The sequence below is a fragment of the Sinocyclocheilus anshuiensis genome, unplaced genomic scaffold (genome assembly GCF_001515605.1).
Source record: "Sinocyclocheilus anshuiensis isolate Anshui unplaced genomic scaffold, SAMN03320099.WGS_v1.1 scaffold586, whole genome shotgun sequence".
Taxonomy (NCBI): Eukaryota; Metazoa; Chordata; class Actinopteri; order Cypriniformes; family Cyprinidae; genus Sinocyclocheilus; species Sinocyclocheilus anshuiensis.
Window position 1 is genome coordinate 198,800 of NW_015544146.1, and position 23,229 is coordinate 222,028.

At 38.3% G+C, this 23,229-nt stretch overlaps 2 protein-coding genes across 11 annotated transcripts in view; one reads left to right on the forward strand and one right to left on the reverse strand.

Moving 5' to 3' along the window:
• Positions 1–7,985, forward strand: part of LOC107695156 (protein AATF-like) — a 12,498-nt gene extending 4,513 nt beyond the window's left edge. For all 3 annotated transcript variants that reach the window (XM_016494964.1, XM_016494965.1, XM_016494967.1), the window contains exons 5-12: positions 1,306–1,420; positions 1,793–2,024; positions 2,353–2,517; positions 2,750–2,833; positions 2,954–3,021; positions 3,100–3,180; positions 3,338–3,409; positions 7,746–7,985. In XM_016494964.1, the coding sequence (XP_016350450.1) occupies positions 1,306–1,420; positions 1,793–2,024; positions 2,353–2,517; positions 2,750–2,833; positions 2,954–3,021; positions 3,100–3,180; positions 3,338–3,409; positions 7,746–7,797 (869 nt within the window). In that variant the 3' untranslated portion in view covers positions 7,798–7,985. The remainder of the gene's footprint in view (positions 1–1,305; positions 1,421–1,792; positions 2,025–2,352; positions 2,518–2,749; positions 2,834–2,953; positions 3,022–3,099; positions 3,181–3,337; positions 3,410–7,745) is intronic.
• A 1,070-nt stretch (positions 7,986–9,055) lies between these two features.
• LOC107695157 (acetyl-CoA carboxylase) overlaps positions 9,056–23,229 on the reverse strand; it is a 45,999-nt gene continuing 31,825 nt past the window's right edge. For 4 of the 8 annotated variants that reach the window (XM_016494973.1, XM_016494972.1, XM_016494970.1 and 1 more), the window contains 11 exons: positions 19,054–19,197; positions 18,861–18,981; positions 18,144–18,240; positions 16,887–16,983; positions 16,669–16,804; positions 16,407–16,584; positions 15,587–15,699; positions 13,795–13,949; positions 13,445–13,615; positions 11,131–11,267; positions 9,059–10,416 (listed from right to left, as the gene is read on the reverse strand). In XM_016494973.1, the coding sequence (XP_016350459.1) occupies positions 10,290–10,416; positions 11,131–11,267; positions 13,445–13,615; positions 13,795–13,949; positions 15,587–15,699; positions 16,407–16,584; positions 16,669–16,804; positions 16,887–16,983; positions 18,144–18,240; positions 18,861–18,981; positions 19,054–19,197 (1,476 nt within the window). In that variant the 3' untranslated portion in view covers positions 9,059–10,289. Of the gene's footprint in view, positions 10,417–11,130; positions 11,268–13,444; positions 13,616–13,794; positions 13,950–15,586; positions 15,700–16,406; positions 16,585–16,668; positions 16,805–16,886; positions 16,984–18,143; positions 18,241–18,860; positions 18,982–19,053; positions 19,198–23,229 lie in introns of those variants that run through there. The other 4 variants (XM_016494971.1, XM_016494969.1, XM_016494974.1 and 1 more) reach the window with 3 other exon arrangements.

Consider the following 23,229-nt stretch of genomic DNA (forward strand, 5'->3'; position numbering starts at 1 on the left):
TTTTTTCCACCACCATGTCCCTTTAGGGGCTCCGTACAAAAGATAGCTAACAGACATGGGAAAAGGCATAAACTTATTTTTAATTCATCCATCCTGTGTACTTTTGAGTCCACAGTCAGTGAGGAATCATATGAGCATGCAGTTAAATTTTCATCTCTTTCACTGTTTAAACTTGACATCATCTGTGCAGTCAACAAACAGCCCCAACATCACTTGTAGTTTTAATATCAGGATTCTTCTGGCTCTGAGCAATTAATACATTGCACCTTTTGTTCTCAAGCAGATCTGGCTGCTTAGAGAGACTGCCTGCTCCTCATTTGCATATTTATTGCACTGGTCCTTTAGCCAGGGAATGATTGATGTGGGGCCGTCCTCCTGAATCCTGAACACCCCCCAGTCTTTTGATTTATTTGCTCTCATTATGTAAAGTGAATTGTAGCATAGGCTTGTTTGTGCTAGCCCTGCTTTGCTCGTTGGCTCTGTAGGAATACTAGGAGGTATATTGTCTTCAGAATATTTTAAAACGATTCACTTGGTTTGATCATTGCTAAAGTTTTTTTTTTTTTTATTGGTTTAGTTGTATCTATGTGCTTTCCAGGTAAAGCTCGTGGTAGGGCATTGTGGGTTGTGGCCAATGACAAGGCATTGCTATACGATTGCTAAGATGTTTTGAGTGGTTTTTAGTACATTTTTTTAATTGCTTGTGGCTTCTGCGTTGTTTTGGATGGTTGTTTACTGGCCCACGTCCAAATAGATGACCATTTAGTCTCTGCACTCTCAGAAAAAAGGTACAGAGCTGTCACTGGTACAGTACCCTAAGGTACAAAAGCTAAATAGTACATTTTTGTACATTTTGTGTACATATTAGTACCTTTTGAAAGGGTACCGTACCGTCCCAGACTAGTGACAGCACCTTTTTTATTTTTAGAGTGTATGATACGTTGGTCTATAGAAATGGAACTGGTTCCTCCAATGAAAGTCTGTGGAATTTTTGTTTACCGTAAGGCTGAAAATCTTAAGTACCTCTCCTAAACCATAAATGGCTGACTTCTAGTTGTCTTTGACAATGTTTTAAAATCAAAATGACATACTTCACCTTAAGCTTGTTTTCTGTGCCATGGAATCAGTATCTTGTTTGATGGCTTGTGCGCCTTGGGCTGTAGAGTTCATTTCTTCATGTGTTTTGATGCTTTTAACTAGTGTTGTGCAGGAATGAATGACTAAGATCAGAGGAGGTGAGTTGTAATGACCCTGCGTTTACAGATGGTGCTGTATGATCAGCTCATATCTATGTGTGTGTGGTAGGTCATAAAGCCCTAAAGGCTCTACAAAGGTCTCTGCTGGAACTCCAAGATCTGCTGCTCTACCAAAACCCTGAAACCAGAGCCATCTCTCAGGGAAAGACCTGGGGCACCAGCAGGTACCAAATTCTACTTTTAAAATAAGTTTGTGTTAATAAAATGTTGACAGAAGTTTCTTTTTTGTGTGAACTACCTCTTAAAAGGCTCCATTTATTAACAGAAGTCTATCAAAAAATACCGTGGTATTCTTCAAATTACTTTGGAGTGCTATGTAACCATTCTGTATACATTGTTAAACATCTTGTGATGTTAATTAACCATCGTTCCAAAAAATGTTTTGACATATCGCCTCATTCTTTTTCTATTTCCCACAAATGGAAATTGTGAATGATCAATGGAAACTAATCGGAGATCATTTTTTCCTACATGACAGTTGTCCAAACTCCAGAAGTGTACAATTTTCTTATTTATAGCTCTTATTTCACATGCAGCAGTGCTAAAGATGATAAAGAGATTAACAGTGAGGATGATATGGAAAATGGGGATGATAGCCAAGAGCAAGAACAGGAAGCAGTGCGAAGCGGACCCCCCAAACGAAAACTGGAAATGGCAGAGTATCCCAACTTTATGGCCAAACGATTTGCTGCTTTTCTGCCTTACCGTGATGCCACCTTGCAGAAATGGTATGACAAGACGCGACTCACAACGGGCAAGAGCAAAAAGGTAAAAGAAAAGAAATACTCCAAAATCTTGTGAAAAGTCTTCCCAGAAGACTCGAGGCTGTTATTGCTGCAAAGGGGTGTCAGACTTGAGATTAATGTCTATGGATTTAGAATGAGAAAAATTTGCAGATGGTGTCAGGTGTCCTAATACTTTATATTATATTGTATTGTATTGTGTTGCATTATATTATATTATACATACACATATATACAGATGTGTGTGTGTGTGTGTTTAAATGTCACACAGTAGGACAATTCTGTCACTGCTCTACATGTCAACTTGTATGTCTTCACTAGTTTACTATCTTTTTGTGTTTCCCATCAAACAGGGTTTCGGAGCATTTGACAGGAATATCCTTACTCAAGTGGAGCAGGTTTTAATGGACAAAGAGAGGCTGGTGAGACGTACACAGACGCGCAGGTCTGAATACAGAGTTGTGGGGAAGCCGGAGCCAATCACGCCTGAAATAGACAGCAGTATCACAGAGGGAGAGGTTAGACACCGCTCTGCTTTTAAAGGACAATTTATTTTAATGAATCTACTGCTCTGTAGTTGTAAGAAAACCACATTAGCCATAGTGTTATTAGCATTATTAAGTGCAACATTTTTAGGCTAATCAACCCAGCCATTTCAGTAGGTTATATATCAGTTGATTTAATTGTATTTACATGTAAAACTGCTTTTAAAAGTAATAGACTCATTGAGCTCACTCTCTGTGGTTTCAGGCAGCTGAACTGGCACTGAAAGCTAATGTGCACCTTAAAGATCTGGATGAGGAGATTTTTGATGACGATGACTTTTACCACCAGGTAAGAAAACAGGCAGGATGAATTATTATGCAGTTACTTTGTCAACAACAATGTCGAGTAGTTATAAAGAAAATAGTAGACTGATGTGATGTCAGGGCTCTCACTCTCTTTTTTGCACAGCAACTTCGAGAGCTTATTGAGCGCAAAACAAGTGCGACAGACCCCAATGATCAAGTGGCCATGGGAAAGTGAGTATGTATGCGTGTATATACCTGTTCATGTGTCATTCACATTTGACCGTAATAACTCGACCTCTGCTCTCACAGGCAGTGGCTTGCCATCCAGAAACTACGTAGTAAAATCAAGAAGAAGGTGGACACTAAAGCCAGCAAAGGCAGGAAGATCAGGTAAGCTGTTATTCTCCTAAAAGAGTCAAGATGTGCTCAGACCTCAGTAGATACACGTGAATCTCACAAAACCTGTCGATGACATGCCATATTTCCCTCTAAAAACAAAAGAAAAGGAAAGAAATTTCTCGTCAATCTTCTCCAATCTTCTCGTCAGGTTTCACATTCACAGTAAGCTGATGAATTTCATGGCTTCAATAGACAACAGCAGCATGAGTGATGATGCCCGGTGAGTGACTCCTCATGTCTGATTTTTCTCAGAGTCAGACATCTGATCATACACACACCCTCACATTCGTAAGATATGTAAAGTTGTGTAAAGGCATAGTTCACACACGAATGAAAATCTCCCATTTACTCACCCTAACGCTGTGGAACACGAGATGTTTAGCAGAAAATCACAGCTGCTGTTTTCCAAACCACAACAAAAGCTCACAAAGAAGCACATGAAAAGCAGTTCACATGACTTGTGCATTATATTCTAAGTCTTATGAAGCTATAGAATAGCTTTATGTGATGCACAGACTAAACCTGTTATTAGAGCAGCTAGAACATTCTGCTAAATGTTCCATTTTGTGTTCCATGGAAAAAAGAAAAAAGTGGGTTTGGAATAAATGATGACAACTTTCATTTTTTTGAGTGACTTGTCCTTTTAACTGTCAAAGCGTCTTCAGTATATGATTTGAATGGCCTTACTGTGTTTCTGTGCGGTGGTGACACCAGCAGGAAGTTGTAGGTGTGTGTGTGCGCATATGTTTAATTAACGGTTCAGTTGTGTGATTCTCTGTCCTGTCAGCCAGCCGTAATCCTCCTCAAACAGAGAACAGGCTAATCAAACACACTGTGGAGATATGCACATACACAAACACTCACACATTTCAAAGATTTCACTTTTAATCCCTCTTCACATTTTTTCTTTTGTTTTGTTTTCCAATGTTTCCATAAAGACAGTTGTGCATATCAGGTGTTTAGTAGCTACATTTTTTTCTTTCATTGGCACATGAATGATCAAAACATAATGCATCATATTAAACAACATGCATACACTACTGTTCAAAAGTTGAAGTCAGTTTTTTTTTTTTTCAGTTTGTATTTTTTTTTAAAGAAACTAATATTTTTTTTTTAGCAAGGACACATTAAATGGATCAAAAGTGACAGAAAAGACATTTTATAATGTTACAAAAAAAATAATATTTCAAATCAATATGCCTCTTTTGAACTTTCTATTCATTAAAGAATCAAAGAATCCTGAAAAAAAAAAAGATTACCGTTTACACAAGTATTAAGCAGCACAGCTGTTGTCAACATTGATAATAATCATCAATCAACATTGGTTTAATCATCCTAAAGATTACAAATATATATATATATATATATATATATATATATAAATTTTTTTTTTGCTCTCCTGATACTGGTCAGTTTTTGACATTTGGGGTTATTTTGCTTCCATAACTCGTTTTCTTTCCACTAGTCTGAAAGAAGACATCCAAAACACGCATTTAAGTGTTTATTCATTTATTTATTTTTACACTTTATCTATTTGCTTCTGTAGATTTAAAGGCCTTTTTTTCTCATTCACTGAACTAAAAATCTGTGCTTCAGTAGCACATATACACCATACGTTCCAGTTTTATTCTATATTCTGAAGGTTTTACAGAGGGTTGTTAATGTATTGTTCACCTGATATGTATTTTACATTTTAATACTAACAGTTGACAGTATTTTCTGATATATGTGATAAAAAGATTAAACGCGCGCACACACACACACACACATACACACACACACACACACACACACAAACAACTATGGATATCCAAAAACCCCTCTAAAAACATTTAACTCTAATATGCCACCAAAATGAAGCAATCATTTTGAACCTGGCTTTATCCAGTGTTCAGGTTTCTGTTCTTGAAATTAGGGAAATTAGTGCATGTTTAATTAGATAATGGTAATATCTATTAGATAAACTTGTACCCTATTCACCTGTACTGTCTTTCTTAAACTTGTTTTTGGGATGTTACGCAGTATTACTTTGGTAAGTGCCTTTGAATACCATGTAGTACATGAATATGACACATTCAGCACCATGGTATTACATCAGTAAGTGATATTCCTGTCACTGTAACATGGTATCACATTATTTTATCTAAAGGTGCAGATGTTGAAGTACATCGTACATAATGGCACTACCTATCAGATATTCTTAAAAACAACTGGAGATCTTAGTCCTGATTTTTTTTACTCTCCTTTCTCCTCAGTTTTCTGTCATCTAAATATTGTTCTTCTTTCTCACTCAAAGCTGTCAAATTGCTATAGATAACTCGGAATGCAGTATATAATATGATGCTTTTTTGTTCTGTTTGGAGCATTACAACAGCAGTCAATATTGACTTTATACAAATAAGAGCTTCAACATTCTGCTAAATAGAATCATACAGGTTTGGAATGATATGAGAGAGTACATTTTTGCTTTAATAAAACATGGAAACCCTATCTGAAAATCAAAACCACAGTCTTACAAAATCAAGCCTTGAACACATGCTTGAATACACTGATCTTCTCTCTATAGTCTTCTTATTGTTTTATTTTCCTCACACACTCTCAGTAATTATTCGTGAGGACGTTTTAAGGGTTCTAGCATATGCTGCACTGGGTGTGGAGAGGTGCAGAGGAGAGAGATGCAGGATTAGAGAGGAGAGGAAGGATTGATGAAGAGGTGGAGGTGATCATGTTCACAGTGCTGTGCTACTTGAGCACGCAGAGGACTTGAGGTGACGGAAATAAATTGTGCTCCACTATAATGCATGCAGCATGCACCACAGTTAGGGGGTGTGCCCGAAGCGTGAATCCTTATAAGGGAAAACACGATTCCTAACACCGTGTCTACACCGGACGTGAGTGGCGCAGCATGACAAAATACTATAGTCTATAGAACTCATTATAATCAGTGATGCTGTCTACACTGGATGCGACACGACAAATCCCCAACAGTAGACTGCTGTTGCGTTCTATTTCTGACGTGCTGACACACACACACACAGTAACGCATGTGCTTGCTGGATTGGTCTTATTTACATAACAACCGGTGAACTACAGTAATACCGATGTATGCCGATGGCATCAGAGTGACCGGTGACCTTTGCCGATGAGGAATTGTTGGCGACCTTTTTTTTTCGTACAGCCAGATGCATTCATTTCAACGGTCGCTTTGTCGCGTCCAATGTAGACCGACTTTAGCTGATGTGGCGCGGCGCAACACGACAACTGTTGCGTCCAGTGTAGACACGGTGTAACGGTTGCCTGTTACATCCTACAGTACATAAAATTTCACTTACCACATAAACAGAGATGACTGAGGACGATGGCGAATGATTTGCACACACACACACACACAGTAACGCATGTGCTTGCTGGATTGGTCTTATTTACATAACAACCGGTGAACTACAGTAATACCGATGTATGCCGATGGCATCAGAGTGACCGGTGACCTTTGCCGATGAGGAATTGTTGGCGACCTTTTTTTTTCGTACAGCCAGATGCATTCATACACACAAACACATTCCCTCAGCCTGCTTACACAGCCACCCTGCCGTATCTCAACTCTGGCTCCATAGTCCCGACACGCACCACTGGCCCCATGAATGTTAATGCCGACGTTGCATGATGGGGTGCACACTCTCTCTTGCACAAGGGCGAGCAAGCAGACATGCAGCATACATATTCAGCTGGGGCTTAAGAGATAATCACAGTGCATTTGCCCCTGATGGGGTGATGGTGAGAGCCGGGAATTCTGAGTCCTGCGTAAACCTCATCAACAGAGATGGGACTCAACTTTCCCCTTTGATCCTGAGCATCTCTCCTTTACCCCTCTGCTTCTCCGGGTTCTGTTTGGATCTGAATGTATGCGTTGTGTGACGGCGGCAGTGTGCTGTAATCCTGAACACTGGTTGTGCATTTCTAACTGGGATTTCAGATTAAGGATGGGCCTGTTAGCCTGGCCTCAGCCCTGCCCCGGCTTTTAATCCTCAATTGGCCTATTTACTTCCAATTATCTGATAAAATATAAAGTAAAAACAGTAGTACTATGAAACATTATTACAATTTAAAATGCTTCTAATATGCTGATTTGGTGCTCAGGATATATTTCTCCTTATCAATGTGGAAAACAGTTGTGCTGCTTAATATTTTGTGGAAACTGATGCTTTTTTTCAGGATTCCTTGATGAATAGAAAGTTCAAAAGAATTGCATTTTTTTAATATAAATATTTTCTAACATTATGAATTGTTACGTCACTTGATCAATTTAATGCATCCTTGTGAAATAAAAGTACTAATTTTATATATAACATTTGAACAGAAGTATACTGTGACACTGGATGTATTGTATTTACATATGAACAGGTGTAAGACTATGATACTGTCCAAAATATGGTACTTTTTAAAATGATATTATTTGACCAGTGACAAAATCCGTTGCTTTCAGCAGAACACTAAATGTTGCCTTTGAGTTGAGAAATAGTTATGTATTCAACCTATTGTGTTCTGTTTGTTTTCAGGTCTGAGCTGTTTCGTTCCCTGTTTGCGAATGGTCCAGTGATGGCACACTGACTGAAACATCGGCATTAACATGCTTAAACTCTAGTGTGTATGTGCTGTATTGCTTTCACACACACTTCAAACCTACCCCAGACTCAAACCTAGGTTTTTGTTTCGAGATTACCTGTAAATGAAACTAAACTTTTCTTTTGAATTGTATAATGTCACATTTTAGTGCCTATTTGTATTAAAATACCATTTTGTCAACAAAGGCAGTGTTTTCATTGATGCTTTAATTTTACACTTAGTACATGATCACATGTAGTGAAACCAATATGCACATCTGTTTTACCCTCTCTGGAAGCATTCTGTAATGTAATCTGATTAGAGGTATCAGAGAAACCTTCTCCTCCAATTATCTACCACAAGCTTTGGCTGCCATAATTTTAATTGGGTATTGAACTGCCGTGATTCAGTTTGTCGTTGTTGGTAGGTAGTATGAGAATAGACTGAAACCCACACAGAGGGGACTGAATGAGACAATGATTGCTGAATTGATAAATCAATGGAAGTGTGGATCCTTCTGTCTGCCATTTGATTTCTCTCAAGACTAAAGAATAGCATGAAGACAAGCACTGATGATCTGGTGGTAGAAACAGTCACCAAACCTAAGGTTTTTTATCTTGGGCTATGCTCATTTGCATACTTTTAATGTGTAACATCCCACCCTCTTTGATCCTTAGAATTTAAGGTGCTGTTTTTGTATATTTATGACATCTATACATAGATAACCCATTATTAACAGCTAAACCGTTGCTTCATAAATTAGTAACAGTACTTTGTTGTGAATTTGCCTATTTCCTGCATTACATTGTGTCAGGTTGACAAAAGGAATTCATGATAAAATGTAACTGGGGAACCCAAACTCATTTGAGTCCAACTCGAAGGTATATCTTTTAGAGCATTTCAGAGAGGACGGGGGTCTCACTTATAGAAACTAACCACTGGGGTACCTCAGGGTTCAGTGTGTGGCCCTTTTGTATAGTATATTATAGAAAATCCTGTTTTCCATAACATGACCTCTCAATGAAGATTGAGCCAAGAATTTAACGTAAGAATTTGATTTTATTTAGTAATTTTTTAGAGGCAATTACAGCTTGCCACAGTAAACAGGAAATCCTCCATTTTGACAAGAGAGAGCTTCTGAGCTAACTCATTTGAGTCCAACTCGAAGGTATATCTTTTAGAGAATTTCAGAGGCCGGGGGTCTCACTTATAGAAACTAACCACTGGGGTACCTCAGGGTTCAGTGTGTGGCCCTTTTGTATAGTATATTATAGAAAATCCTGTTTTCCATAACATGACCTCTCAATGAAGATTGAGCCAAGAATTTAACGTAAGAATTTGATTTTATTTAGTAATTTTTTAGAGGCAATTACAGCTTGCCACAGTAAACAGGAAATCCTCCATTTTGACAAGAGAGAGCTTCTGAGCTCTTCAGTAACACGCTTAGCAACACTTACAGAGGCATGAGAAAATCCAGCACACGATGGGTCACAGCATGTCAACAAATCTGACACAATTTTCACCTTTCATTGGGTCAAGTGCTAGCACTGGAGTGGCGACAACCATCATGATTCCAATGAGAGTGAGGATACAATGGAGCATCATGACTGCCAGTTTAAATTGTGTATAATATTCCATTCACCTCTCTCAAGTATCCTTTGCCACCTCCATTGTTTTCATTTAGTATATATTTACACTGCACTCCTTCTGTCATTCCAGAATATGTTGTAACAACAATCATGTTCTACAGTTACGCACTTACAGTACAGTGTACTATGTTGAACTACAGTGTGCAGCACTTGATGATGACTTGGATATGCTTGTTTAATAAGTTATTAACGACTTCTCTGTATTATATAATCTATGCTAAAAAAATAAACATATTTATAAGTACAATACCAGTGGATACACACTTTTTTTAAATTATTTTTTTGGTTAAGCCACAAGGGAATGAAAGGAGCGCAGTCACAAGTGTGGTCATATGGCTCAATCGACCATCCTGCATGTGAAGAATAATACCATGTCTACAAAACGAATGATGCGACGAAATACAGCTACATCACTCACGAAGCAGGAGTGATCTAGTTATGACATCACTTACTCTCAGTGTGGATGGGTGTTATAACCACACCATTGTAGGAGAAAGTTTAAAGTTGATTTTTAAGTTGCAATGTTCTCCCTTATACAGAGATCCTCTAACAGCAGCTTTGGGAAGCTTGTTTCTACAATTGGTCTCTGTTCAATCTAAGTCTCAAAGTGCACTTGACTAGATTGCAAAACTATAAATGACAACACTAGTACCTTTTTTTACTTAAGTGTTTCTAAAGGTGCGCATTGATGTGCATTCATAAGTTCTGACGCCGAGTATCTGTTATAACTCCTACTTTCAGAATCATAGCCAACAATGTGAAGTCAGTCACAGCACTGCCATGTTGGCTCCTCTAGTTCCAGTTTCCAGTAACATCAGGCCTCTGAGATGATTGTGTGTAAACAGGGCTCTACGATGACGCAGGGGCATCCATGGTGGACAGGATGCGGACCACCTCAGCACGCTGCGTGGGGGAAATGTGCTGGGTCATGTGAACAATGGAGTCCATGGCCACTTCAGGGTTAGCTTGAACCAGGCTAAAAAAGACGAAATGACCAAAACAACGGTTATTTAAAAATACAAAATATATAAAAATTACATGGATAAATAGGGGTATAAAAATGCATTGACCTGAAAATGAAAATTCAATGCTATGATTTAATAAAGTTTAAAGTATAATTTTTTAAAATCCAAAATACACTTATATTTGCATATATTTAATTATACATTTTTAGTAAGACTCCAAACCCAGATTCCCAATCTAATTTTGGTGTGGACAAGTTTGTTTGTCCCTCAAGTGTCCTCCACCTGCAGTTGTATCAATTTAAATAAATTAATTAATTAATAAAAAATATAATAATAATAATTGTAAATTGTACAAAACATTAATTGAAAAATAAAATAATTGAAAATAATTAAATTAGTAGATATTACTTATTTTGATTCACTCCCTCAACAACCAGGATTTCCACAAATCTAGAAAAACCTGGGTAGCCTATATAAGGAAGTCTGGCTTTTAAAGTGTGATATCTAGACCAGGAAAAGTCATGTAAATCAATAAAATCTTAAAGTGGCACGGACATTTTTTTTTTAAATAAAGAATGCACATTTTACTAGTTATGCCAAGCTCTAAAATATTTTATCGGATAGAAATGAAGTAAAAAAAATATTAGTAAAAATCCTAATCCTTACCCAAACAATCTTGAACAACTAGAAAAGTCATGTTCGTAAGACTGGTGTCTAGATGTTACCTGCGGATCTGTTTGAGGATGTGATCCCTGCGGATATATTTGATATTCTCATCGATGACAGATCTGGCACCCTCTTCCTCTGCCAGCTGCCTCTCCAACCACTCCACAACATCCTCATTACTGTCCCACAGATAAGCCTGCGAGAGACAAACAAAAAAATAATACATAAAAAAAATAATAGTACATAAAAAAAAAAAATATAAAAAAACTGTTCAACACATGGAACTTGTTTGAAACATCCTGCCAAACAAACTTTCTGACAATGTTTCTATTTGAAAACCAAATCACAAGCCTAATCAATGGCTCTTCATTTAGGCTTAGATTGATAACATCAGGCTGATCTGAAACAAAGCTGGACTTGTTCTTGTGAAGATTTGTTGAGGCGTTAATGGGCTTCCGCGCTTCTAAAAAACGCAAGCACTTGTAGTCGGCAAGAACATTTAATGCCCCATATTAATCATTTTTAATCCGTTTGCTTTTAATTAAGAAACAGCGTGTTTCTCTGCTATCTGCGCATGACAGGGTGGAGATTAATTGTAGCTTAAGATAGCTCTCTCAGATTAGGGTAATGTATTAGTGGTCCAGACACCGTCTTCTGCAGATACTTTAACCTGCCCTGGAGGCTTGGCTCTGCTCCAGGACCTGGTGTGGCGACTCTTCTGAGGCCTAGTCAGAGCTCGGAACGTTCATCCATTCTGATCATTTATAACTGTCATATATTCTCTGGCCCACACACCACTTCAAGAAAAGAAAGACTTGCTATATATATTTTTTTCTTTATACAGTTCTTCAGACCAACTTCTAGCTTGGCTGGCGCAGCAGTAAATTTCACATCTAAAATGCACTAAAACTACCAAAAAACTTCATGACTCAAATGAAGTCAATGTTACATAAAACTAGCAAATATTGTCAACCAACAATCATACTTCACTCATTAAACAATCGCCTAAAACACTAAAAGCAGGTAGCATTATACTATATATATATATATATTTTTTTTTTATTTTTTTGTAAAATACTTACAAAACAATATTGAAAGCTCTCTACTATTTCTGAATTCACTGTAGCATATGTCATGTTTACATTACACTACAAAATTATTTCTAAGTTTGTATAGATGGCAATGAAACAAAGTCTAACACTTGTGTACGTGTTTAGCTACATCTAAATATTTCATTATAATAATATTTAATGTTTTAGATTTTTATATAAATCAATAAATAGGTATTACTGTTGAAATGTATTGCGGTCTTATTCAGTTTTGTACTATGTTAATTTTTGAATTAAGTTTAACAGTTTAGGAGAAAAAAAAAAGTACGTAAATATGCAAATTGGTCTGTACGTACAAAGAGTTTAGTGGAGGTTGAGTGAGAAAAGGATTCATGTAATTTAAAAGATGTAGTCAATGAATGTATTTTGTGCCAAAGCAATGGAAAATGATCCACAGTTTAGCCCACACAGTCTGCTTTTGTGCTCATTGTGTGAAGAGTTTTTTAACTTAAAAGGTAGGGTAGGCGATTTGCGAGAGGCTAGCAATAGCAAGCTAGCTTTGAAAGTAAAAGATCCCACACTCCCTGCAAATCACTCTCCAAAGACAATATAAATACATTTAGACCACTTAACTTAATGATTGCTGTTGGGATGTGAAGAGACTTTCAAAACAGCATAACAAAAAATGTTTTTTCAACCAAATCACCTACCCTGCCTTTAAGTATTGAGAAATGGGTCCTGGCGATTGACTGCCAATGGTCAAAGTTTAAGACAAAATCCAATTCAAACCCAAAATTGTTTACTTTTGCTTATTAAATGTGGACATATGTTTTTAGCCAGATATTTGACTTATGCCGAGTTCACACTGCACGATTTTAGCCCGATTTTTCACTCGCCGACAGGTTTTGCGAAATCGTCGACAAATGCCTGAAATCGGAGGCAAATCGGTGCTCGTTCACGCGAGTGACAATCACGCAGTGTGAATTATCAAAGACGCGATCTGAGGGAATCGTCGACACGTCGCCCGCAAAATATTTGGCATGCTAAATATCTGGAGCTGTCGTTCCTATTGTGAAGTCATGCAATGTGAAACCCCCTGTCACGAGTTTGAAAATCATGCAGTGTGAACTCGACATTAGCTAAGCTGACACTTAGCCCCACTGTACACATCTAATGGGAACTGAAAAAATGAACAAAAAACATCCTTCTGTAACAAATATATTAAAAAATGTATATAAAAAAAACATTTACTCATTTGCATAAGATTTTTGTTGGTGATCTGGAGAAAAGAGATTTGTTTATGTAATAGTTTTTGGTAACGTACTTTCACAGCTCCCTCTGCTTCCACGAACCAGCGGCGGAGCATGGCCTGAACCTGGCCGTCCGTCAGCTCACTGTTAGCACACTGGATCTTCCTCTTAACAGTGTCCTCCAGCAATAACCGCCGCAAGCGCCAGTAGAAGAACAGTCGAGATGTCTGCCACTCCAGGACATCCTGAACACACACACGCAAGTCCAGATTAATTTATGGCATAGTTAACTGATTCAGGTCTTATTTAATTTGAGCTTCTGATTCTTCAACTGTGGACAAATATGAAGACAAAAGTACAACAACTAAAGTGGGGAAAAAGCAGAGCAGACTAGTATAAGCTACTATAAGAGTTGAGTACTGACGGTGATGACTCCTTTCTCCTGCATGCGGCCCGGTGTGTCATGAAGGTCGGCAAACTGCACGGCTACTTGATGATATATGGGCAGCAGGAACTCTTCTCTCTCTTTCAGTTTACTCTCCAGCTCTTTACGCTCAGATACACTCAATTCTGGGGTGCCTGAAAACACACACAAACACAGAATGGATAAATGACAGGCAGGTATATCAGTCAGGCCAATTCATCAGCCGACATTTAGCCGTTTCAGACATACTGCCCACCTGAAACATTTCTGGTTAGCAGTTTTGAAGCCTTTTTGGAATGTGAGGATGAAAGTTCAAGGGATCAGAATGGTAAGACGTCTTCAAATCAATCATTATTTGCCATAACTGTGGCATTTTTTTATTTTATTTTTTAGTGTTATTATTATTATAATGGGTTTATTTTTGACTAGGTTTAGAAAGGCTGCATTACCTAAAACAATAACTGCTAGCTATTTCATATCATTAAATATTAATGGTTGAATTTATTACTAGAGCACATGGTAATGGAACAGATGGCTGCTGTAGCTAGGAAGAGTATTAGGTCTTATTTGGAATTGTGGTCACCTTTTATTATTTTTTTTGGAGTTGAGGAGGTTTTTTTTTGTGCATGTGCGAAGATCATATTGGGTATTTTTAAAAATCTGTTGAAGGCAGGATTTTATATCCTTTAATTTATGTAACTTCTGTAGTATTACATGATCTGAACTATTACATTTCTTCTGAACTATTACATTTAATCTATGTAACTTCTGAACTATTAATTATGTGAATCGCGAAACTGGCATTGTGTGTTTTGTGTTTGTATGTTACTGTATGCTTTTTTTATTGTGCAGTGATGTTAAATGTATTTGAATAATATTAATAAAAAAAAAAGCTATTTAAAAATAGCTTTTGCTGTTAATTGCTATATTTTTGACTGAGGTGGGATCAACAAAAAGAAAAGTGAAGCAAGCAGTGTTTTTATTAACTAAAACTATTAAAATTGTCGTTAACTGAAGTAAAATAAAATATAAAAAAGTTAGATAAAATAGAGATAAAAAGTTTAAACTTTAATGAAAATTAGAAGTGTTGCCTTGCCAAATTACAAAAGCTAAAACAAAAAAAAAAACACTAAAATTTAATCTAAAATGGAACTGAAAATATACAAATAAAAGCATCTCATTCAAAATGTAAATAAATATTATAATAGTATATAAACAACACTAAAATAACACTGGAAATCAAGCTATTCAATTTTAATGAAAAATTTAGAATAACAAAAACTGGTGAACAGTGAAAAAGAAACATGCACAAAAAAAAGTCCATTTTGATTTCATGCTGGCTTAAGCTAATGAGCATAATTCCACTATTTTGGATTTTATGTATTGGTCCCTAATTCTGTACATGAAGATCAGCAAGAATATTTAACACCACAAAAGTGTCTCCAACCGAGGAGCTCTCCAGGATCGCACAACAGCCTGTGGCTGTTCGAAAGAGATCGATCCCGTCAGAGCTAATCATTCAGCGTGGCCGCCTGCAACACCGCAGGCCACTATGGTGGCATGGTCCTCTTTAGTGACTGCTGACGGGGTAATTGATCGAAGGAGGTACAGAACAGCAATGGGTCTGATTGATCCAAGACCCCTGTGATTGACACGTCTCCTCAGGGAGAAGAGACAGGGTCAACGCAATCAGCAGAACGCAGCGATGAGGTGCTTTAATATAACACTCATACACGCCCAATAAAACAAGATAGGATTTCAGTGGAGAGACAGAGCACTGTAAACAACTTACCCAATCTTTCTGCAAGCCCCATGTATACAGGGTCCACCCGCCTCATGGTCTTCACCAGGTCTTTTTTACGGAACTTGATCTCCACCGTGCCTTCAGGCTCCAACACGCCACCACTGCAGAACACACACACTCATGAATCAGTTTATTCAAATAGGCTATTACATTGAATCTGTTTGAAACATTTATTCAATGCTTTTCTTGCATCATCACTCAAAATGGCCTGCCTGTAAGGTCTAACCACTTAATTTTTTTATTTATTCATATTTTATGCAGTGTTAATACACTGTTACAAAAAAAAAAGATGTGGTGCACAATGACAAACCAAAAACAAAACACACCAAACAACAAAACAAACCAAACAAGAAAACCTAAAAACAAAAACACCAAAGCCAAACAAAACAAAACCATACAAAGCCAAACAAAACCAAACACAACCAAACAAATCAAAACCATACAACGCCAAACAAAACCAAATACAACCAAACAAAACAAAACCATACAAAGCCAAACAAAACCAAACAAAACAAAACCATACAAAGCCAAACACAACCAAACAAATCAAAACCATACAAAGCCAAACACAACCAAACAAAACAAAACCATACAAAGCCAAAAAAAACAAAACCATACAAAGCCAAACAAAACCAAATACAACCAAACAAAACAAAACCATACAAAGCCAAACAAAACCAAACAAAACAAAACCAAACACATCAAAACGAAGCACAACCAATGCAGTGTTAATACACTGTTAGTTACGTTTACATAAAATAAAAATAAAAAAGATGCAATGCACAATGACAAACAAACTGGTTCTTACCGGCTGTCCTTATCTGCATACATCTCCATGTGGCGAAGGTTGATGGTGGGGTCTATGACGACCCATGACCCTCCCCTGAGCTCTGCCTGCGGAGGGATGTACACCAACACTGGCTGGCTGTATTCTCTCAGCCCGTCCACTATATATGCTCCAAACTTCAGCACCTGGTCATACATGTCTGAAGACAGGAGAGCATGAGGTGTTAGCAGAGACCATCATAGCTCACTAAAGCACATCCTACTTCATTTCCCATATCACTGACCTTTCATCCCTCCAGAGAAGCCCCTCCAGTTGGCAAACACCATGAGTGGAAGCCCCTCTCTGTTGAAGTCTTTAATGGCCTGTGCAGTCTTAAAAGCAGAGTCGGGGAACCACACTTGCCCTGCTTGTTGGATGATCTAAAGGAAACAACATAAAACACTGGTCATCTTACTGAAAGAAATCAAGTGACAGAGTGTGTGAGTATTTCTTAGTGGTCACCTTTGCTTCGGAGTCCAAATTCGCTGGGTCTGCTGGGATTGACAGCTCCACTGATCGGGTTTCCACTGCAACGACTCCAGTTGGGATCCCGCCCAACCTATAAATTGGCAAGCGAGAATGTGTGTTACACAGGGACAGATTAAACTAATGCTCAACAATAAAAAAAAAATAATTAAAATTCTAAAAATGTATTTTACACATTTTATCCTTCAGTTAAAGGGATATTTCTAATTTTCTAAAAAGTGTCATCATATTGACTAATTTATTATATTTCTGTACAGCAGGACTCTTAAAACATTTACAGTATCCCAATCAGACATTTAATTTTTTATTAATTATTATTTGATTGCATAAATGAAAAATGTATCAAAAATAAATATTGATTAAAAATAACCAAACAATTATCAAAACGATTATTTTAAATTAGGCTTCGTCTAAATTAACTACAATTTGTAATTATACTTCTTCATTCAGTGGACTTAACTAATAATTAATTACATTTTTTCCAACAATGTATAAAATATTTGAATTTTTTTATTTTTTTTATTTTTAAATAGCATGTAAAAAATAGATAAAAGTAAACTGAATAGCAAAATAAGGTTTTATCATGCAGACAAATACTCTAAAAGGCAAATTAAACTGACACATTCATTGTCAATCTGTATTGTGGCAGATAGCTAAAGGAGTATGGATCAGAAGACTGATGTGAAACTAATGTTCCCCACAGGAGCTTTCAAAGTGCATTTATCAGAGCAGGACCTTCCCAACTGACAAACGCTGCCCTATAGGAATTGAGGTCAGAGGTCAACACAAGTTCACTGAGGAGTGTAAAGGCTCAGATTGTGTGGTTAATCATTACAAAAATAAGCATCACTGCATTTGCCATTTATTTAAAACAACAACAACAACAACAACAACAACAACAACAACAACAACAACAACAACAACAACAACAACAACAACAACAACAACAACAACAACAACAACAACAACAACAACAACAACAACAACAACAACAACAACAACAACAACAACAACAACAACAACAACAACAACAACAACAACAACAACAACAACAACAACAACAACAACAACAAGTATACTTCTCAAGAAAACCCCTTTTAAAAATGGTTAGTTCTGAGAGCTCTACAGTAGTTTGTTTGCATTACAATATCAGACCAAGTGCCATCTGCAAGTTTTAGGACTTGCCTAAGAGTCCCAGTACTTTTTGGGGCGACAGTATTTATTGGTGCTTACCTGGCCCGCCCTACGATTACACTCTGTGCCCACGGCTGCATGATCTCCAGAAAAGAGCCGTGGTCAAAGAAGCCGCTCACCAACGCACCCTTAATGTCTGTATGGAAGGAGAGAGCCCGTTAGAGCTGCATTAGCATCCTATCTTCATCAGAGATATGCTGAGCTTAACCGAGGGGAAGCACATGCTTGCTGCAGGATAGGGTTACCATTCATTTACACTGAGACCTGTCTCTGCACTGAGACAAAGATTCTTCTCCATGCAATCCGCTCTCGATATCTCCCCACCTCACTGTGGCAATTACAGTGATGTGTAATCTGTCTCGCCAATAAAAAACACTCCATATATCCCAGTGTCTTATCTCTTGAGTAGAGAGACCTAGTTCTGTGCCTCAAACATAAACCTTTAGACCACATTCATCCATTACTGGACACTTCCTCCATCTAATAACAAATCACTTGGCACAATTAATACAAAAGATAGCACTGTATGAGGCTTCAACAAATTGACAAGTTGAGCTCTTTTGACAGCATAATGTCACTGACACAGAAACATTCCTCAGCGTCCCTTGTTTTTTGTTTTTAAAGCAAGAATTTTTATTACAGTAAGGCACTTACAATGGAAGTACTTCTAAGAGGGTCCACGATAAAAATCTTTCCACAGATGCTGTCAACAGAGCTAAACGTGTAATGAAGTCTAGGGTTGCAGCATCTACTCACTCTGACTGGGACGTCCTGCTAACATCCAGCGTGGGTCGTAAGGTGCCTTCGTAGGAACAAACTCCACTGGCCGATCGATAGGATCTTTAGCACTGAGCATCGGCACAGGACTCGACCTATTCTGAAGAAGAACAGCACTGTTAGACTCGAATTTAGATTCTCTGGGTTTCATGTCACAGTGTCTTCTGCATACCTTTGGCATGTAAGACAGCCAGAGCAGTAATGTAAACACTCCCTCAAAATCATCACACACAGTGGTGTGTGTGACTCCATTATTGTGCATGATCTGTACTCCACCCAGCTGGTTATTGGAGGTGTACACCTCACGACCCAGAACCTGTGGAGAAAGAGTAAAGCGGTGAAAGAAGAAGGTTTGTTCACAAGTCTGCAACTCTGAGTATTACTGAAGAAGAACTAGTTGCTGGATTGTGTAAAGTATGTTTGTGAGATACATCACATTGAATAAGATACTGAGCAGTTTTAAGGCAGTTGGTGTGAAGATATCCTCAAGAACTTCATATTATGCATTGGTATCAGAGTTTTGTCTGTGAAATGGTCAGTACATTAGTTAAAGCCACAATATACTCTTGGGAGAAGTTTCTTTGCCAAGTGTTCTTTGCTCAAGGGTAAACATCAGTTCGAAGTAGGCCACTATTCTGGGAACTGAGTGAAGAAATGAACCTGAAATGCTATCAAAGGCCTATCACCTATAATGCTATCAAAGGCCAATAGCGATTTAAAGGTGATTAAACACCAAAATGAACTCCAAAACATCTTTGCTTCAGCCAAAGTTTGTTTAAAATTACATCATAATCATTTGTTCTTTGACTTCACTTAAAGTATTTAGTCTACACACCTTTTACAGTAATTTCTTCATTGCTGTCTGTAGTCTTCATGGAGACTGATATGCCATTATGAGAATTAGCGATCACTTGGTCGCACACCAGTCTAATATTGTGGAACCATCGATTTCATATTAACTCCTGCCCATAAACATCACATAAAAATTTTTGTTTACTGTGGTTGGTCATTTTACATGTTGGTCAGGCATGTCCCACTAGTCTTTTCATATTACTGCCATTGAACTCCTGAATGGATTCAGGAGTCAAGCTACAGCACTACCCCTGGTGTCAATCAAGCATTGCAATGATGCTCAAAGTCCAAAGAACTCCATTAACGTATAATTGATGGTGCCACCTTGACAACAAACTGTAATGAGACCGTTTTAGCCAGAATAAGCTACAACGTGGACCAGACTTTATGTTGATCAATGTGATGTCACAAACTCTTCTTCTTGCTTCTTACTTGAGGAAACACAAAACTAGGAATCATGGTGTGTGTATTGTGTGTTATGGCAGTGTCAGTGCTATGGAGGTCCTGGGGCTGTGTGGATCAATACCATCACACAGGCAGTCAGCCCAGTGCTGGAGGCTGAGGAGAGTCTGCTCTCGGCTCAATGCTGTCAATGACCCAGGAAGAATGACGGTGTCACTGAGTGGTCAGTGGCGGAGAGTAAGGGGTTTTTTATGCCTCTGGGACTACATCAATACTCAGATTTTGCCTTCCTTCACACACTGATTAAAGAAATCACACACAATGTTTTCAGCAGAGTGATGTAATTTTTGTGGTAGTGTAAATACTGTGAAGCATTTCTGTTCATTTGAGCTCCTTGACAACTTCTGGTTGAATCAATGGCATGAGTTTGGGGCAAGACTACCTGTTGGGCTGAACAATGGCATATTGAAGGGGTGTCCAATCCCGTTCCTGGAGTGTCACGGTCTTGCAGAATTTAGCTCCAATCCCAATTAAACAAACCACCAAATCCAAGTATTCGGGCAACTTCTTGGCAAGTGTGCTAGGAAGAGTGTGTTGGTGATTTTTCAATTGTGTGTGATGCTGCTAGTGGCATAGAAATTTACTACTCAGCTTCTCTAATTTCTGCTTTCCTCACAAGAAAAATGAATACACTGTTTCAAAAGTAAACTGTTTGACTCACAACTGGCTATTTATTTACCCCTTCTAGAAAAGCCAATGCCAACATAACACTCAAACTTACTAAATTTGTGGCTATGTTCATACCAGAGTCTTGATCTTGGAGTCTTGGTCTTGAGACCACATACATTGATTTGGGTTATGATCTGGATCTCTTGGAAAGCTTTCACACTAGGCACATTTGCTGCGATGAGTGCGGTCTGAATCAGAGTGCACTCGTTCCCGGTGCCCCTTACAGCGTTGGTCTGGTTTTAGACTCACTTGATTCTATTGAAACCCAGTGTATCTTGTGTCATCACAAGCTAGCATTATAGAGAACACAATGCTGGCCAATATATTTTTGTTTTACGCAGTTCCAAACTCTTAGGCCCTGTCCCATATGGCACCCTAAACCCTCGCGGTCTTCCTCTGAGTCCGCACTTTCGTGACGTAATGCCGCTTTGACTGTCGGGTAGAAGTCTGCTGCGGAGCTCGCACCAGTGCGGGCTTGGCAGAAGTGCGGATTGAGGGCGCATAACAGGAATCATGGCGCTTGTGAGCACCCTTCTGAACGCTAAAATGACAAATGTGACACCCTACGGTCTTGTGGACTTAACGGACACACGCATGCGCACGCGGCGGCCATTGTAAGTCCGTAATTTATACAATCAGTGCACATTAATTGTTCCATTTGGGACAGGGCCTTAGACATCCTCCTCTAGATAGCTTCAGGGTTCTGTACCGTGGTGCACTTTCATATTACCAGTTTTTTTACCTGTTTCAAACTAAACTGCTAGTGTGAAATCTCCCTTGGACTGCATCTATGGTATATCTCAGCTTATGGTCTTATATAAGATTGGTTTGGATCTGGAGTGCAAGAGGTCTAGTTTTGAATTTTGGGAATATAGTTTTGGTCAGGGCATTGACTCCAACTCCCGACAGCATACATGTGTCTGGTATGTACTTTCTTTTGTTCCAATGGCTAATGAAAAACTTAACTCTTCCATACCTTCCACAGTGATAGAATCACTAAGGATTGACCATCCACAGAAAGGCAACTCTGAATGAGACAGACTTCTTTGTAAGTTAGACTCCCTTGCAAACATGATGTGCCCTGAGACCTGTGTGGTAATGCTTATCACGGGTATTTGTAAATGAGCCAATCACGGTTCTGCTCTAATTAACACAGTAATGGGACTGTAAAGAACATTTTCAGATGGAGATAGATGGGGCATTCCTGCGGTTCCAGAGAGGACAACCAGACATTGGCCGTGACACATGGCCGTGCCTGAAATATCTGAATACCGTTTTTCTGTCCAGACCGAACATTCAAGAATCGTTAAAGGAAATTGTTCTGAATAAGAATCATTCCCAACCCTAATCTAGAGCTACAGAGAGTGATGGGAGAAAGGCAGAGCGAGACAGGGATATCTGTAGCAGTAGAAGTGCTCATTCTGTTCTCAGAGGAATGATATGGGTGTCTCAGCCCCAGGCATCAGCCTATTTCTATGCAAATAACAACTTCACGCTTCTCTTTCTATTATTCCTGCAGGAGCTGCAGCATCATGACGGGAGACAGAGAGAGAGACACGGGGGGATGGCAGTCACTGAGGGGTGAATTATAAACCTACAGAAACACACACACACATTCTATCATGGCTGGTGACTTCTATTGTCTTTATACTGAGATACCAGTTTTTATACTGTCCCTCAGTTTGTACAAAAATAATTTCTGTTCCCAATAAAGCACATGGGGTACCTTTGTTAAATTTATTAAGCCTGAAATCAGTAGACCCCAATTACATAGTAATTGCCTGGAAAAACTCAACAGTACACACTTTGCACACAAAGTTTTGGTTATAATTTATTTTACAGTGCGTGTACTTACAAAGTTCTTACCCAAGAAATTACTGGGTAGTATAATATAACTACATGGGTTAAGTATAGGTTTAGAGGCAGGTTCAGGGATAGTACATAGTTATTACTCAGTTATTTTTACTGTATAAGTACATAATATGTACACGCGGAACAAGACTGCTACCAATTTTCTCCTTTTCTGTTTTATGAAATAAAGTCATATGGGTTTGGAATGACACGAGGGATGAATAAATGATGAGAGAATTTTAATTTTTGGGTGGGCTGTTCCTTTAACACGTGCTTGAATGCACAGCCAACCACATCCAATCACCGTCACCAGTAAAATAAGAAACTGGCTGATTCATAAAAGTCATATTGTAACGCAGTTGTGGTAATTGCATGAATTAGGGATTCATTTATTTGGGTCATAGTTGAGTGCACACAAGGCTTTTGGAGTTCACGCTAACCTGTCACAATTCCTGCCTCTACCCAATCAAATTACTTCATGCAATTAAAAGAGAGGCCAATTAAAATGCCCTTA